This window comes from Mytilus californianus, unplaced genomic scaffold, assembly GCF_021869535.1.
Source record: "Mytilus californianus isolate M0D057914Y unplaced genomic scaffold, xbMytCali1.0.p SCAF_2, whole genome shotgun sequence".
In the NCBI taxonomy this organism is placed as follows: domain Eukaryota; kingdom Metazoa; phylum Mollusca; class Bivalvia; order Mytilida; family Mytilidae; genus Mytilus; species Mytilus californianus.
The window spans coordinates 140,407,325-140,423,662 of record NW_026262668.1 but is presented as its reverse complement, the minus strand read 5'-3'; the positions used below and the strand labels follow the sequence as shown (position 1 = coordinate 140,423,662).

General features: G+C 32.8%; 1 protein-coding gene across 6 annotated transcripts in view; it reads right to left on the bottom strand.

Moving 5' to 3' along the window:
- Window positions 1–2,304: 2,304 nt before the first annotated feature.
- LOC127731259 (integrin alpha-4-like) overlaps window positions 2,305–16,338 on the bottom strand; it is a 138,667-nt gene continuing 124,633 nt past the window's right edge. For all 6 annotated transcript variants that reach the window (XM_052240287.1, XM_052240288.1, XM_052240289.1 and 3 more), the window contains 4 exons: window positions 16,161–16,289; window positions 14,035–14,124; window positions 4,055–4,180; window positions 2,305–3,277 (listed from right to left, as the gene is read on the bottom strand). In XM_052240287.1, the coding sequence (XP_052096247.1) occupies window positions 3,146–3,277; window positions 4,055–4,180; window positions 14,035–14,124; window positions 16,161–16,289 (477 nt within the window). In that variant the 3' untranslated portion in view covers window positions 2,305–3,145. The remainder of the gene's footprint in view (window positions 3,278–4,054; window positions 4,181–14,034; window positions 14,125–16,160; window positions 16,290–16,338) is intronic.

Below are 16,338 nucleotides of genomic sequence, written 5' to 3'. Positions count from 1 at the left end.
GCCAAACCTCAGAAAATAACAATAAGACCTATTAATATTCTGGTGTAAGAAGTTCATCCTTCATTTAAATAAATGCCACGAGGATTATTATTAATTTACATGTAAAACAATTCTAGAGGTCAATACACAATCTCAAGCAATAGACAAAATACAAAACTAAAAGTACAGCCGATTACTGAAGTGTATTATTACAAGTATTTGCAAGACTTAAAATATTATATTTTTCACATTTTTTTAGCATTGGGGTCAACCTAACATTTTATAAAACTTGGATTTCATTGTGGCTAGCTATATATATAGTCTAAAAAAAACATCAATTACAAAAGCCAATACTATTGTGGCATTAATTTGAGAACAATAAAAAAGATGTATATTTTAGGGATATATAATTGGTCATACAATAACATGTAGATTTGAAATTTTATTTTTATTGTGAAGTCAGATGTGAATGTCCACTTCAGAAATAGGGGTTGGTTAAAGACTGGATGTCAATCAGAGTTTTATATATGTATATATTGATTCAGTTGTGATGGTAAATAGACACTGATAGATAAGTCTGATAACTTTTTATAGTTTTATTGTTTGGTCACCTATAGCTATTTACAATGATTATGTGGAAATATGATCTTATTTCAAAAAGAGGGCAACTCGGCAAATATCATTATATTAGTGCATGAACTAATTGCTAGAAACTGAATGTTTTTACCACAACTTTGTATGTTTCAACTGGGATATTTATATGTACATACATGTATAATATAAACAAAAAACATGTCTTTTTCAGGACTTCTGATCCATGTTTGGCATGTTGGTGGTTATTGGAAGGGTGAATGTTCATGACAGTCCTCTATTACAAAGTATATCACTGGATTTAGCTTTTTGTCCAAGTGTATTATTAAAGTGCTTTGCTTTGAGCTCAGTTCATTGTTATGCAAATGCATTCTTTGTGAAATGAAGATTTGACAGACAACTCACATCTGCACATGATCTGCTGCAAGGTAATATGATTTAAACTGTCAGCAAAAGGAGTTGTACCATCCATTCAATGTTACAATTTATGGGGAGATTAAATCATTTTATTTGCACTTGAGCCAAACATTTTTTTGTCCATAAGCCAAATAAAAAAAGCACAAATTTACCAAACAATGATACTCCTGCTACTAAAAATATGATGCTACATGTAGGTGGTTTTGTAACACTTTTTTTAACATCTGTGATGCATGCTGATGAGTCCTGAGTGTAAAAGATCTTTCATTATACATACCGGTAATGTTCCTAAGTATAAATTATATTTTTTTTATCCTTTTGTCCTTCAATCCTGTTCATACATGTATCTAAAAGAATTTTAATCAGTTTGTAGGAGTTATGAGCATCTGTATTGGAATCTTCCATATCTGGTATATTATCGTTACTATCAAACCATAATTATATATCTTTAATTTCCACATTTAAACAAAAACTTTTACTAATGATACTGGGAAGATCCTGAACAAATTTTTATTTTTTTTTGTGGAGAAACCCAAGTAAGAAATGACCACCTCAAAGGAACATAAATAGAACCATACAAATATTACATGCATACTACAATCACATCATGCAGAATTGCACCTAATGTGGTCCTCCTCTATTTCTAAGTTTTTGCTGCTATCCCAAATCAAAATTTTAAACTTATTTGATTGGAATAATTTGGCAATCCTTCCAAATCTTTTGCTTCTTTACGTAAATCTCTCCAGCGTCGGAGCACACTCAGCTAGCTGTGTTCCCTTAACGGATCATTTATAAAAATGTTACTGTATTCACATAGAAGTTATTTCAAAGTTAAAATGTTGAAAGGAAATCCTCCAATGTAACGTTGCACATGCACAAAATTTATTTACAGGAATGTGCATATTATATACAGGAAGCAATCATAGCACGTTGGCCAATATGTAGATTTGATATTAAAAGCAATGTCTAGCTAAATAAAATCTATGATCGGTCAGCACTGATTTAATGTAGTGTCTCCTTCATGACAGTCTTGATTGACCTGATAATGGTTTACTTTTACAAAGTGTGACTTGGATGGAGAGTTGTCTCATTGGCACTCGTAACACATCTTCTTATATATATTGAACAGTAAAACGCAATATTGAATATAAGACTGCTATTTTCAGTGTTTGGTACAGGTTGACTGTCACTGGGCACAACAGTTAAACATAGAACCCTATGGGGAAAACCAGAGAACTCTTTTTGTCAGAAAACACTGTCAAACATAAACATACTATCCACACTGATCTGTGTCAACACTTGTATAGTAATGAAATATACATATATATATATATATTTACCATCATTATAGTATATTTCATTGTATAATTTAAATTTGGAATCCAGGTAATGTTTAAATATTACAATTTTATTTCTTATTATAGATAAAAACAAGAAAATGTGAAAGTCTTTGTTTAATAATCACCTTATGTCAACGTACAAGTCAGGCGGTGTATTTTGTCTATGTAAAAATTGCCGACTTCATGTAGACATGGTAGATATAGCGCAAATGAAAACGAACTACGTTGACATATTTCAATTTCGATGACTAAGAAACACAATATAAAACCATAGTCATCATAATAAACGTAACATAATTAGAACTATATTCAGAAATTGAAACAAAATGTCGTTTTTCGTTTTTGTTTTGTCATATCAAAATCGAAAAAAGAAAACATTTCCGTTTTTCATTTTTTTGTTTAAGATATCAAAATCGGAAACGAAAACATTTTCGTTTTTTGTTTTTTTGTTTTTGTTTTTCAAAACGAAAAACGAATGGACGCAAATATACACGCACCTTACTTGCCCCCTATATTTTATGATTTGAATAATCTAGAATATGTGTTGATGAGGCAGCAATCATGCAACATAAGAACCCCGCACACAAAACCAAACAAATACAAACACACATAACATAACATATTTCATTTAAATGTAAATTTGTAAATTTGGCAAATAATTATTATCATATATCTATGCACATTTTTAATTCAATTAATTTTTTTTTTAAATTTATCTATGGTGAAAATTATCTTTTTTCCTGCATATTTTCATAACCAACAGGTTATTACTTATTTACAGTTTTATATTTTGAATACAACTCTGATACTTTGTGCGGTTACCAATCCACAGGTTTATAATTTGAACTTTTTGTCGAACCAGCTCTGACACTTTGTCGTTTTGCGTAATAACCACTTTGACGTTTCCATTTTTGAATGTGGTCCTTCTTCTTTCGTTTGAAAAATCCGCACTGAAAGGAAAGTAATTTTTTTTTTACAGTTTTGTGAACCTCATGCCAAAGGAGTATGAGTTCATGAAAAAAAGTCATCAAGACTGCTCATAGCTTAATATTTGATTCTATCATTCTAACACGACAAACCAATGGTAAATTAATTTGGTATTGATCAAACATTTTTAATGCCAGTCAAATGAATACTCTGCGGTATTTTAATTTAAAACTGTGTTTACCTTGACATCCACACAACGTTCGTCAACATTAAACTATTATTCATTAACTTCAAAGTATTCTAAAATTTCTAGTAGCAAAACAATTCTGAAATATCTAGAGTTAACTGTGTTAACGGAAAACTGGGATGATCACTATTTCAAAAACCAAAAGTGTAATGATTTAGATACATCTGAGTACGCTATGGTACTGAAAACTTTTGAAATTAAATACAAGGTTTAATTGAAACGTGGAAATAAATGAGACAACTATCCATTAAAGCTACAACATGTAGAACAAAGAAACAGAAGCAAGTCTTTAGACTTAATGTTTTGTAAGGTTTGATCCTTTGACTTTGGGACAGGACAACACATTTCGTGAATACCATATTAATACTGTAATAGGAATACTTTTTGGTGGCTTTTGCTTGAAAGATACTGAGATATGATGGGTGACAAGATAGTTCAGCAACCCATTATTCATTTCCAAACTATTGATTCAACAACCAATCATTCTGAAAGCAAATTATCACAAAAACTATAACCGGAAGCCCTTGTTTAGATGCAAACTTTAAGTAATTACCTTCCATAAACATATACCGACTAGTATCAAAAGAAGTAATCCACCGACACATCCTCCAACTATAATCCATATATTGACTTTTCCTGATTCTAGTCTCACCTCTCTAGGAAATATTTCACTTGGAACCTGAAAACCATAAATATATTCTGTGCTTAGTGCGAACAAATGGAAAACAAAATGTAATATATACAAAAAAAAACGAAATTTTATTCAAATTCATAAGGGAATTCGTCGCTTGTGCTGTATTGATACAATTAGACGAATTTCCGTGTTCAAAGTGTATGCTAATATGCTTTTGAATTTGCATTACCCTCATGCAAAGATCGTATTTTCTTGCACTATTCATGACATTGCTAGATAATGAAAATTACACTATAAATTTATTGCGTCCAACGCGCTTTTTAGGATGACCCTTCTTCACGAATGCCCAAATTTAAACATAATATTATAACGGCACTAACTATGATTATTATTTGATACGGTATAATTTGTTATTTATTTCTGTTTTTGTAATCTATTATAAAATGAAATAACAAAAATACCGAACTCCAAGGTTAAGTCAAAAAGGGAAAGTCCATAAAAACTGATAAAACCAAAACACTCGACAATATTAACCAACGGAACGAATAGACAACAACTGTCATTTCTGACTTGGTACAGGCATTTTCGGAAAAGAATGGTGTGCTACATTAAGAATGTTCGCTAGTTTGTTTCAAAATAACAAGCTTTTTAAAAGACTGTTATGAATTGATAGTATATAATAAAGAAACTAAGAAGGCAGAAAAAAATGAAGGGTCCGAGTGCTTGTTTTCGAGATATCAGCCATTGAAAATGTGGCGGAAAATAATTCTCTCTAGATTTTTCATGCATTTAACATTGGCACCTTTTTTCTTTCAAAAACGATGAAAAAATAACAAAGATTTTATAAGATTTAAAGATGTCATTTTAAACAAAATGCAATCAAATTTTGGAAAGAAAAGTAGGGGTTAGTGGGCAAAATTTTTAATGGCACTACATGGATAAAACCAGAAGATTCCGAATATCAGGCAAAAATTCAAAAACAGGAGGAGCGAACATCCTTAAGGCGAGAATAATTTACCGAGGTTCAAATCTTGTAAATGGATTAGTAAAAGACAAATCAAGGTAACACAAACTGATAAAATCACATAAACTCCAACAGGTGCGAAACCGGATGCGCCAAACGCGATCCATATAAAATAAAACTGGTTTGAATGGATCGATACAATCACACAAAACCTCAACAAGGAGAGAGACAAGGTACGTCGACAGGGTAAGCGTCTCCTTCTATGCTTGCATCAGCCGACATTCGAATTCACATTCAATCGAAATGTCACAATCGGGAACAGGATGCAATTAGTAAAACTACAAATCAGACTTCTATACTTGTTTTTAAAGATGTAAGACCGCAAAACATGTCACTAGTAAGTTGAGACACATTTAAACCTGATAGTATAGCTAGCTAAACCTCCCAATTATATGACAATTGACTATATTTCCGTTATATTGACAAAAATAGTCTATGCAACCCATAGACATAATTTGTCAGGTTAACAATAATTGAGATCTATCAGCCAACATTGTGTAAACATACAGCATATATATATATATATAAAACGTCTGAATAATAGTCAACGATTTTTCCCACAAGGGCGCTGGATCGTTACGAGAAACGATGCATGTACACAATAAATAAATTATATACACGCCTAAAAAGTGTACACAACAACACCAATAACAAAAAAAAGGAACTATAAATGTAATTATTTATAAATATTTCGGATAACAGATATCCTTCATCAGTAAATATGATTGTGATGTTGAATGAATCATATATCAGTCTACTTAGATTAAACTATAACAATCTTGAAATTTATACAATAAAAAAGGCAAACCGAACATCAGGTAAGACGCTTGCACAATTTTAAATATGTATTAAACACGACATAGGTTATATGACTAACTACAACAGAGAGTTCAACTATATGCTTTGAATAAAAATAATAATGTGCGATATGAACTAGCACAATTCTAAAGCTTTAACGGTGACGACAGTTATGATGTTACAAGAACGATTGCGTCAATAAGAATTTCAAATAAACAGCACTGAACGATCTAAATTTGTAAATATTTCAAATTTGACAACGGTAGAGTAGTTACAACAGAGTCTGCGTATTTAAACATCGCAAACAAACGGCCGTTAAAATATAATAATAAATTTTGACTAAGGTTAACTAGTTAAACGTGGCTTGGTACTTTTAGATCCCTCAAAAAATTAAGCAATTTAAATTGGTATATTCAACAGATTTATTTTAGAGATGAGTAAGGTAAAGAAATAGAAACAGAGACTGTAATAATAAGTAATATAACCCAAATGTGAAGCACTGCATGGAGTCGAACTACATCTTTTCATTTATCCCATTTGGTGCCAAAGTTGTTAATTTTCTTATCCAAAATCTTTCCCGAGCGAGTCTATCCTCCCTAGACCAAGCAGAGTTGTGGTCAATGATTGTAATGGTCAGTCGATTGAGATCTGCCTTAGTGTGGCCAGGGGATCTCAAATGTCGACTGAGAGGGAGGTCTGGCTTGCATTGGTAGTCGCTACGATGACCGTTCATTCGTTTGTGAAACGGCTGTTCTGACTCGCCAACATACTGTTTACCACATTTACACTGTAGGAGATACACAACATTTGTAGTCTTGCAATTAACATTGCAAAATATGGTGTATTCTGTACCAGTGGAGTGACTGTTAAAAGTCTGGGTAACCAGTATTTGTTTGCAAGTCAGACATCGTTTGTTTCCGCAACCCTTGCAAGAGCCCACAGACGGAGAGCCTGCTTGAGAGGATAAATCAGCTCTCACCAGCAAGTCTTTAAGGCTTTTGGGCCTACGGAAAGCCAGTACAGGTGGCTCGGGAAAGATCTTGGATAGTTTAGGATGTTTTTCGATTTCTTTCCAATTTTCACGGATTAGATGAGATAAGTTGTCAAATTTTGGATGGTAAGTCAACACAAAAGGCACCCTCCCGTTGACCTTCTTGGCTTTATATTGTAAAAGTTCATCTCGGCTGATGTTGTTAGCACGAGAAAAACCTTTATGAATGTCTTTTCTTTTGTAGCCCCGATGTTTTAGGTGACCGCGGAGTTCTTGTAGTCGTTTTTTTGCAATATCGTTGGTGGAGCAAATCCTTTTTATTCGTATGGCCTGGCTGTAGGGAATGCTCTGGGTGCAATGTTTAGGGTGACAACTCAAAGGAGATAGATATTGATGTTTGTCTGTGGGCTTGCAATACAGATCTGTAAATATGTTTCCATCCCTCACTTGCGTTGTAGTGTCAAGAAATGTGATCTTAGAGTCAGAGATTTCATATGTAAATTTTATTGAGGGATGGGCATCGTTGGCATGTTGAATGAACAAATTTAGTTCTTGTTCAGTATTATCCCACTTCATTGTCAATATCATCGATAAATCGAAACCAAGAGAGGTTGTATATATATACAAGTCTAAATTGAAAACAACGTTCAAACCTATGATTGCGTTGGATAAAAACCGCAATTTTTATACGTGTGCATGCAAAACAAATTTCTTGTTCGAGGGGTCCAAATACAGCACAAACAACATTTTCCAAAAGACCAAAAAAGTGAAAAAGTATATTTTAACAAAACGCATTTGACTAACAGGTCGAACAACAAATGTTCTTAAACCCTGCCGACTGCCATTGGCGATTGCCAAATAAACGGATCACCAGGTGTAATAAATTGATCTTATTTATAAATTAATACCAAACAGAAAACAATAAACTTGCGGCAAAGATGGTATACCGCAAACAAAAGGTGCAAAGATTTTTGTACACCATATCCGGATTTCGACAATTAATGTCTCGTCAGTGATGTTAGGAATCGAAACGGTATTTGGAAGGCCATATAATTTACCTCAATTTAGGATAGACTCTTGAATTTTGAGGAGTCAAAATAGGATGAACGGATCATATAAACCCGAAGGCAAATATAATTCAAGCCCAAACGGAAAAATATAAACAAGTCTAAATTGAAAACAACGTTCAAACCTATGATTGCGTTGGATAAAAACCGCAATTTTTATGCGTGTGCATGCAAAACAAATTTCTTGTTCGAGGGGTCTAAATATATATATATATAAATTTGTAATAAGCAGACTACATTTCACATCAAATAATAACACTTCGTTAAAATAATGTCACTAGCGCTTTCATGCCTTCTGGCAATCTTCAGGCGACGATTTAACAATGTCCTTGTGTACGTGTAATGAACGTAAGGAAGCACACTTTATAAAGGTCTTTCAGTCAAAATTAAACGGATCTACGTAAACACGTTATATTTATCTCCCCTTACTTTTATTATAACGTAATGAATGTTACCAACGGTAGTGTCGTCATGGACATTGTTAAATCGTCGCCTGAAGATTGCCAGAAGGCATGAAACCGCTAGTGACATTATTTGAACGAACTGTTATTACTGTGGATTCATTATTATTCGTGGGATACCAATTTTCGTGGATTTCGTGGTTACAGGGGAACCACGAATTTAAATGTTCAACGAATTACAAATTTTCTATAGGATTGTATGCAGACTTTGGCAAAACCACGAAATCAAATATCCACGAAACTGCATGTTTTCCTCATTCCACGAAAATTGGTACCCACGAAAATAAATGAATCCACAGTATTTGATGTAAAATGTAGTCTTTGCGAATTACAAATTTTAATATATACATTCTGTACACTGTATTTATTTACTTTTGCTATATACATGTATCATAACCATGATAACTAAATTCAATGGAAAACAACAAACAAAACAGTCGTCGAGGACTGCATTCAAAACTAACATAGACGCCTTAATAAAAGTTGTTGAAATTGATAATAGAACATACTTTTGTATAGGACGTCCATAAGTATGTATAGATAAGGAATGAAGAACTTCAACGTATACATTCCCTGTCCACAAGTTTTACATTTAAACAAAATATAAATTCAGGGATAACTATTGACTTTTGTCCTACTACAAAATTAAAATACAAAGGTTAATAGTGACCCTCTTTCTTATTCAGCGTATTGAACCCTGAGGTTATTTCTTAATACAAACTCATCAATTCCGAAATAAATATTATAAACATAAAAAGATGTGGTACGACTTCTAATGACACAACTATCCACCAGAGTCCAAATGACGTGGACGTAGGCAACTATACCACATATTCTAACCTTGATTTTGTTCATGGCCTTCAACAAAGAGCAAAACCCATACCATATTGACTGTCTTTCTTATACAAAAGAAAACATTTTTGAGGCAAACATTCCCTTTCCTCCTCATACTGAGTAAAGAGTTGCCTGTTTTTAAGTAAAATTCGCTAACAAGAGTTTTGATCTGTCAGTACTAGCAATATTTTGCAAAAAAAAAATCTGTTCCAAAAAGAATATCGGTTTATTTCATAACAAAACTAGACCACTCATTTTATATACTACAAAAAACCTATTACATCCAAGACTTTTAACCACAAGAGTATAAGACCTTCAAGGGTATAGCTATCTTGTTCATCGTCCCATACAAATATTGTCCCTTGGTCATGTTATTATTGGAGAACTTGGTATCGTTAACAATGATTAACTAAGAGAGTTGTTAGCCAAGGGCCCGAAATATCTTAAAAATGTAACTGATGAATGCAGTTGAGAAACTACTGTGGATTCATCTATTTTCGTGGGTACCAATTTTCGCGGATTTAGGAAAACAAGAATGTTCGGTGACATATGATTTCGTGGTTTTAACAAAATCTGAATTTATTCCTGTGAAAAGTTTGTGATTCGTTGAACATTTAAATTAATGGTTCTAGCTCTGTATCCTTAAAATCCCCGACAATCGGTATCTTACGAATAATAATGAATCTTTTTTATGCCAGAAAATGGATAAATTAGGCAACAGAAGTTTACAGATGTTAAACTCTCGTACATTGAATATGAAAAGACAAATTAAGGTTAGACAAACTGAGGAAATCGCATCCAATAGGAGCGAGACCGGGTTGGTCAAGCACGTTCCAGATAAACCAAAAATAGACAAGTTATTTGAATGGATCGAAGCAGTTCGGTCATACATTCAGAAGCAAACTACAATGTAACATGAGCACATGGACTTCTAGAAGCCCGAGAATGTGAATGTGCTATCCTCCCTTCACAACAAATACGTTGTTTTAGAAATTCTCAGCAAAACTTGAAATCCTAAATAAACGATATATAGCGGGGTCGTCAAGATGTTCGGCTAAACATCTTACTAAAGTTCTAACTACTATTCGTTCTACAGTAAAATATTGTCTAAAGTATTTTGATGAGGCATATTCCATCAGCTGTGTAAATCAGATGTGGGTTCTAAATAATTCCGAAGATCAGCTCCAAAATCGTCGATCACGATCTTTGTAATTTTGCAGTATTTGTTTTTATTTTTTCTACGCTTTACGCTACTATTCCACATGCTCAATAGAAAGTTTGACTGCATTGTCTTATTAAACAGAGCTTTTTCTACAAAAATTGGTCTCGTAGATAAAAATTCCTAGTTCTAGTTCATAAAAATCTTACCATGTGAAGAACCACACTGATTCCAAAAACAAATACACCGAAAATAATATAATCAAAATGCTGGATTTCTATTGACAACATGTTCGTTTACTTTGTAGGATTAATATTTCAACAGATAGTTGGTATTCCTATGGGTATAATTGTGCATCCCTTCTGGCCAATTTTATTACGTTCTAATGGTATATAACCTCTAATTCGGCCCAGTCGGAAAGAACATACATACAAGAAAGTAGTACATATTTTAAACAAAATAGTTCCTACGCATAGCTGTAAATTTGTCAATAAGTAAAATATTTGGGTAATTTTGGTATCAAATGAAAGCGTAAGGACTTGGGATTACTGAAGAACCCTTGTTAAAAGTTTCGTTTGAATAATAACAAAAATATGAAATTAAGATAGGAGGGCATATTTGCCCTGTTGCTCAGATAAGAGGTACCTGTTTTTGTACTACCCAACTTCTGGGAACCAGTGTGTTCTAATATGAAATTAAAGGTAGGTTGATTTTTTCAGCACAAGTCCGGATAAGGTATAATTTTTACATGAAATGACTACCACTTTATTTAAACTGAAGACAAAATAGCTATGAATGCTTGAAGTTGCAGAATTTAACATAGAAAGCAAGGGAGCTATGAATTAGTGGTGTTATTTCTAATATGAAGGACAATAAAACAGAACCTTCTTATAGACAGAAAGAAAAAAGCATCTTACAAAGTTCTTTGAATTCACTTTCAGATATATTGATGAAGTCCTGTCACTCAATAACCCAAATTTCATTGAATGCTTGCATCTCATATATCAAATTACCTTAAGATGAAGGATACTTTCAAAACTAGATGACCAGTTTCTTATCTCATTTGTTTTCTCGATATGGCACAGATGGACGACTTCAAAGAATAAAATATATGACAAACGTGATAATTTTCAAATTGTCAACTTCCCATTTTGTAGCAGTAATATACCCGCTGTCCAATCTTACGGCGTTTACATATCTCAATTGATACGCTACCCTCGTGCATCGTCACACTTTACGAACTTTATCAACAGGGATGTGCTCCCTACACAAAAATTGTCCAAACAGAAATTTGGGTACGCAGATCTGAAATCGGCACTACAAAAGTTTTACAGTCACCATCAAAAGTTAGTTCACCGATACGATGTGTCTGTGTCTTTAACTTCGTATTTTATTTGGCCGTTTTTTCGAGCGTCACTGATAAGTCTTATAAAGACGTAACGTGCGTCTGGCTTACACAATCTCATTCCTGGGTTTATTCTCAACTACTAGTAACTAGTGACAAGTTTTCGAGGTTTGATGTAGCTAGTGACATGAATATAATAGCTTAGCACTCAAGAAGAACTAACTTTGTCTAAATTATGCATGGATATCGGCTTTGCTTGAAAGTGTATACAGGTCCACCATGTAACATAGTTGAATCCCTACTGAAGATGTACAAAGTAAGGACTTCTAAATATTTTCGTTGTTTTAATTTATTGGATTTAATGTTAATGAAGTCAACATAAGGTTGTTTTAGATTTTGAGCCTGGACTTTTTTTTTAACAATTTAGTGCACCATTTTACGTACTCTAATGTTTTTAACGAGAAGTATTGCTGACTTTTTGGTGTGCCATAGCTTGGCAGTACAATACAAAGATAAAAAAAGGTTTTACATCTTTAGATACTAGAACAATTGTCTGATCTGTAAATTTGTTCCTGTTTGAGACATGTAGACTGAGGTTGACGGGTAATGCAAGCACAGCAGGATATGCTTGACCTGTCAATGCACCCGGTTTCGCTCATTTTGGGACTCTCTCATTTTTCATTTTTTACCTTGATTTAAATCTTCGAAATGGATTAATGAATTTTGAACATTGGTAAACTACTGTTGCTCAAAATTCCTTACCAAAAGTTAAGAATTCCCATGAAATTGACAAAAAATCATTGCCTGCTTTCCTGAGAACTCCAAGGTAACTCTTGATGATACAAAATGAGTACAAGATAAACATTGTCTGTCTTCCTTTTACGAAGAAAATATTTCCGAGGAAAACCAGTCATGTCTTCCTTATACTAGGTGAAGAATTTAGAGATAAACATACCTTGTCCCTATAAACTAAAGAATGTCGATTATGTATATGTTGCAATATGTTTTGTAAAAAAGTAAAGACAAATTGCAAGGTAAATGTATCCTGTTTTTCTTATTAAATAACGAATTCCTTGTTGCAGTATAATATATTACAAAAAGTATGAGGGATACATACTGTACTGTATAACAGACAACCCTTAGCATCCGACTCCTCCGAAAAAGAGGCGTACAAACAAAACCAAACGAACAAAACATGTTCACAATTGCGTGCCTTAGTACAGGAACAAAATTTAATTTTAGTAAAACCAGTTTTGAGAGTTATAGATAGCACACATATTATTATTATTCATCTAGACTGTATGCCGTACCACTAAAGCACACACTAAATTTACCTCTTCCTAATTCAAATTTAACAATTCAGAGGTACATATTGGCTGACTTTCTTATTCAAAATATAAAATGTTGAGCATTTCATATTGCCTGATCTCCTTAAACAAAACTATCAATTGAGGTTTATATTGCCTTCCGTTTTATAAGATTTTAAAATTGCCTCATTTTCATTACAAAAACTTCCGATGTAACTATTGTGCGTTCTTCATTGATACAGTAAAGAATTCACATGTTAACATTGTCCGCGTCTCCCTTATACAAAATAAAGCTGTTTAAATTAAAGTCAATTTTGCATATGTTTCTATAATGAGTTTGTGTAAGAAAACAGAATTTTGACTCATCCATTGCCTCACCTCTTTTTATAGAATTAAACATTCAGAAGTGAAAAGAATCTGTTCTTCTCATATAAAGTAAATATTCATATAAATACATTTCCCCTCACTTTTATTGACCTGCAATGTATTTATTCCGGATATAACGGAATATAACGGATCTATAAACAACTGCCATACAAGTGGGAGGTTTAACTAGCTATAAACCAGGTTTAACCCACTATCTTCTTCGGCAAATGCCTGAACCAAGTCAGGAATATGACAGTTGATTTCAACTCTTTCCGTAGGTTGATAAAGTTTATTTTGTACGTTTTGATGGACTTTTCCTTTTTGAATTTACCTTGGAATTCAGTACTTTTTTTAAAATTTTTTACCTAGTAAAGTAAAATGTTTCAATGTAAGTATTGCCTCATTCCTTGACGCAAAGTTAATAAACCTACGTAAATATTTATATATTTCTAAAACTAAGCATTTAAACACATGTAACATTCAATCCTCGTTTACAATTGTATATACTACTCGTGAAATTTCTATAATTCTGGTTAACATTACTTACTTCATATGATGTATTGACAGCCACGATTAATTGTCTGTTGTCGTTTTTACTTTGAACTGTTCCTTTACTCTTATATAGTATAGCAGATACCTATAATAGAAATCAAATAAACAAACAGTAATTTGTCTGTTGTCGTTCTTTTTTAGAATTTTATATACTCTTATATGCTAAAGCCTATATATATAATAGAAATCCAGCTCATCAATGATTAAATGTCTGTAACTGTTATTTCTAACTCTAGACGCACTCGATCTGGATCCTTTTGAAGTGAATGCGATTGCCTAATTTTTGTTTGTTACCTTGAATTGTCTTCTTAATCGATTTGTGATATTCGAAAATTTTGGAAACTACTATATTTAAAATGTTACTTTACACTTAAACAATATTTCTTACTTCTGCAACGGTTATCCAACAAATCAATTATTGTTTTGAGTTATCAATATAGCGGAACTATACACAAATGTCATACCAGTGGGAAGTTTAGCTAGTTATTAAACCAGGTTTAACCCAACATTTTCTTTGGAAAATGCCTGTACTAAGTCAAAAATATGGCAGTTTGTTTCTCATTTGTGCTGCAGATTAATAGCGTTTGATATTGTTCTTATGGACATCCCCTTTTTGTTATACTTTTTTTGTGTATTTTCGTTTTTATTTAGATATAAAAATAAGAAGATGTGGTATGATTGCCAATGAGACAACTCTCCACAAGAGACCAAATGACACAGAAATTAACAACTATAGGTCACCATACGGCCTTCAACAATGAGCAAAGCCCATACCGCTTAATTTGTTTTACACAATAAAACACATCAAAATAGGAACCTGCAAGTGTTATACTATTCATTTTTCTATTTTGCATTGTGATTGTCGGTCATTTTTTTTTGTGTGTGGATATAGTGTTCTTTACAGAACATGCTAAGAGGTATGGGGTTTGCTAATTGTTGAAGGCCGTACGGTGATTTCAACGTTATGTGGTCTCTGGTGGAGAGTTATTGGCAATCATACCAAATCCTCTTATTTTATAATGCTACTTTAGATGAAAGATTAATCAAGTCATACCACATCATCTTATTTTATAATGCTACTAAACTATGAAAGATTCATCCAAGCATACCACATCTTCTTATTTGTTTAAGGCGACTATACGATGAAAGATAAATCCTTTGAAATATCCTGTCGTCCATTCTGCATATTGTGCTTATTACAAAGTGGATTTTTTCACAAGAATAACATAACAATCGTATTGGAGAGAAGCCTGAATCTGTAACTTTTTTGTTATTATTAATTACACGGCATACACAGGAATCAGAAATGGTGAACCTCAGCCTACTGTACCTTACACTATTTGATAAATACAATCGATCGATATCATGTATGCTTTCAAATTTTCCGCCACACTAAATTGGAGTTAGAAAGAGATTGAACTTTTATAACACAAGAACCGTGTCGGAATTCTAATTAACAAAATAAATTAACTTGAAAGAGAATACCTACCGGGAAATGTTACTGAGAGGGGTATCCTTTTGACGTCATAGTAATATACCGCTGTTCAATAGTCATAATTCGATTAAGCAAAAACAAATCCGGGTAACAAACTAAAACCGAGGGAAACACATCAACTATGAGAGAAAAACAAAGGAACAACAGAAACACTGAACTACAACAAAATCAAACGCCAACATACATAGAAACGGACTAAAGCCTGAGCAACCCTCTTTTACTATACAACTTTAGTATAGATAGTATCTTCATTCAAAATCAAACAAACTAATCTATTTCAATTGATGCTTTTCTTTGAAGAATTCCTATACTCTTTAAATACAATATATTCTGAGTTCAAATATGGAGTACTACATAATAATCTACGTCTATGCTCAACTTAGTAAAGTTAAGTGAATCCTCCGATAAACTCACAAAACATGATATGGAGTACTTTATAATAATATACGTTTATGCTCACCTTAGTAAAACTTAGAGAATCTTCTGATATATTCAAAAATATATGATATGGAGTACTATATGATAATCTACGTCTATGCTCATCTTAGTAAAACTTAGAGAATCTTCTGATATATTCACAAAGACATGATATGGAGTACTATATAATAATCTACGTCTATGCTCACCTTAGTAAAACTTAGTGAATCCTCTGATATATTAACTAGAACATCAAATGTATCCGTCTCGTCTTTCTCTAATAAATCAATCTTTATTTCAATGATCGCCCATTTACTCGGATCAACCGTTCTACATGACTTGAATATAAATGTTTTGTTAAACCACAATATCATATATATCTTTGTC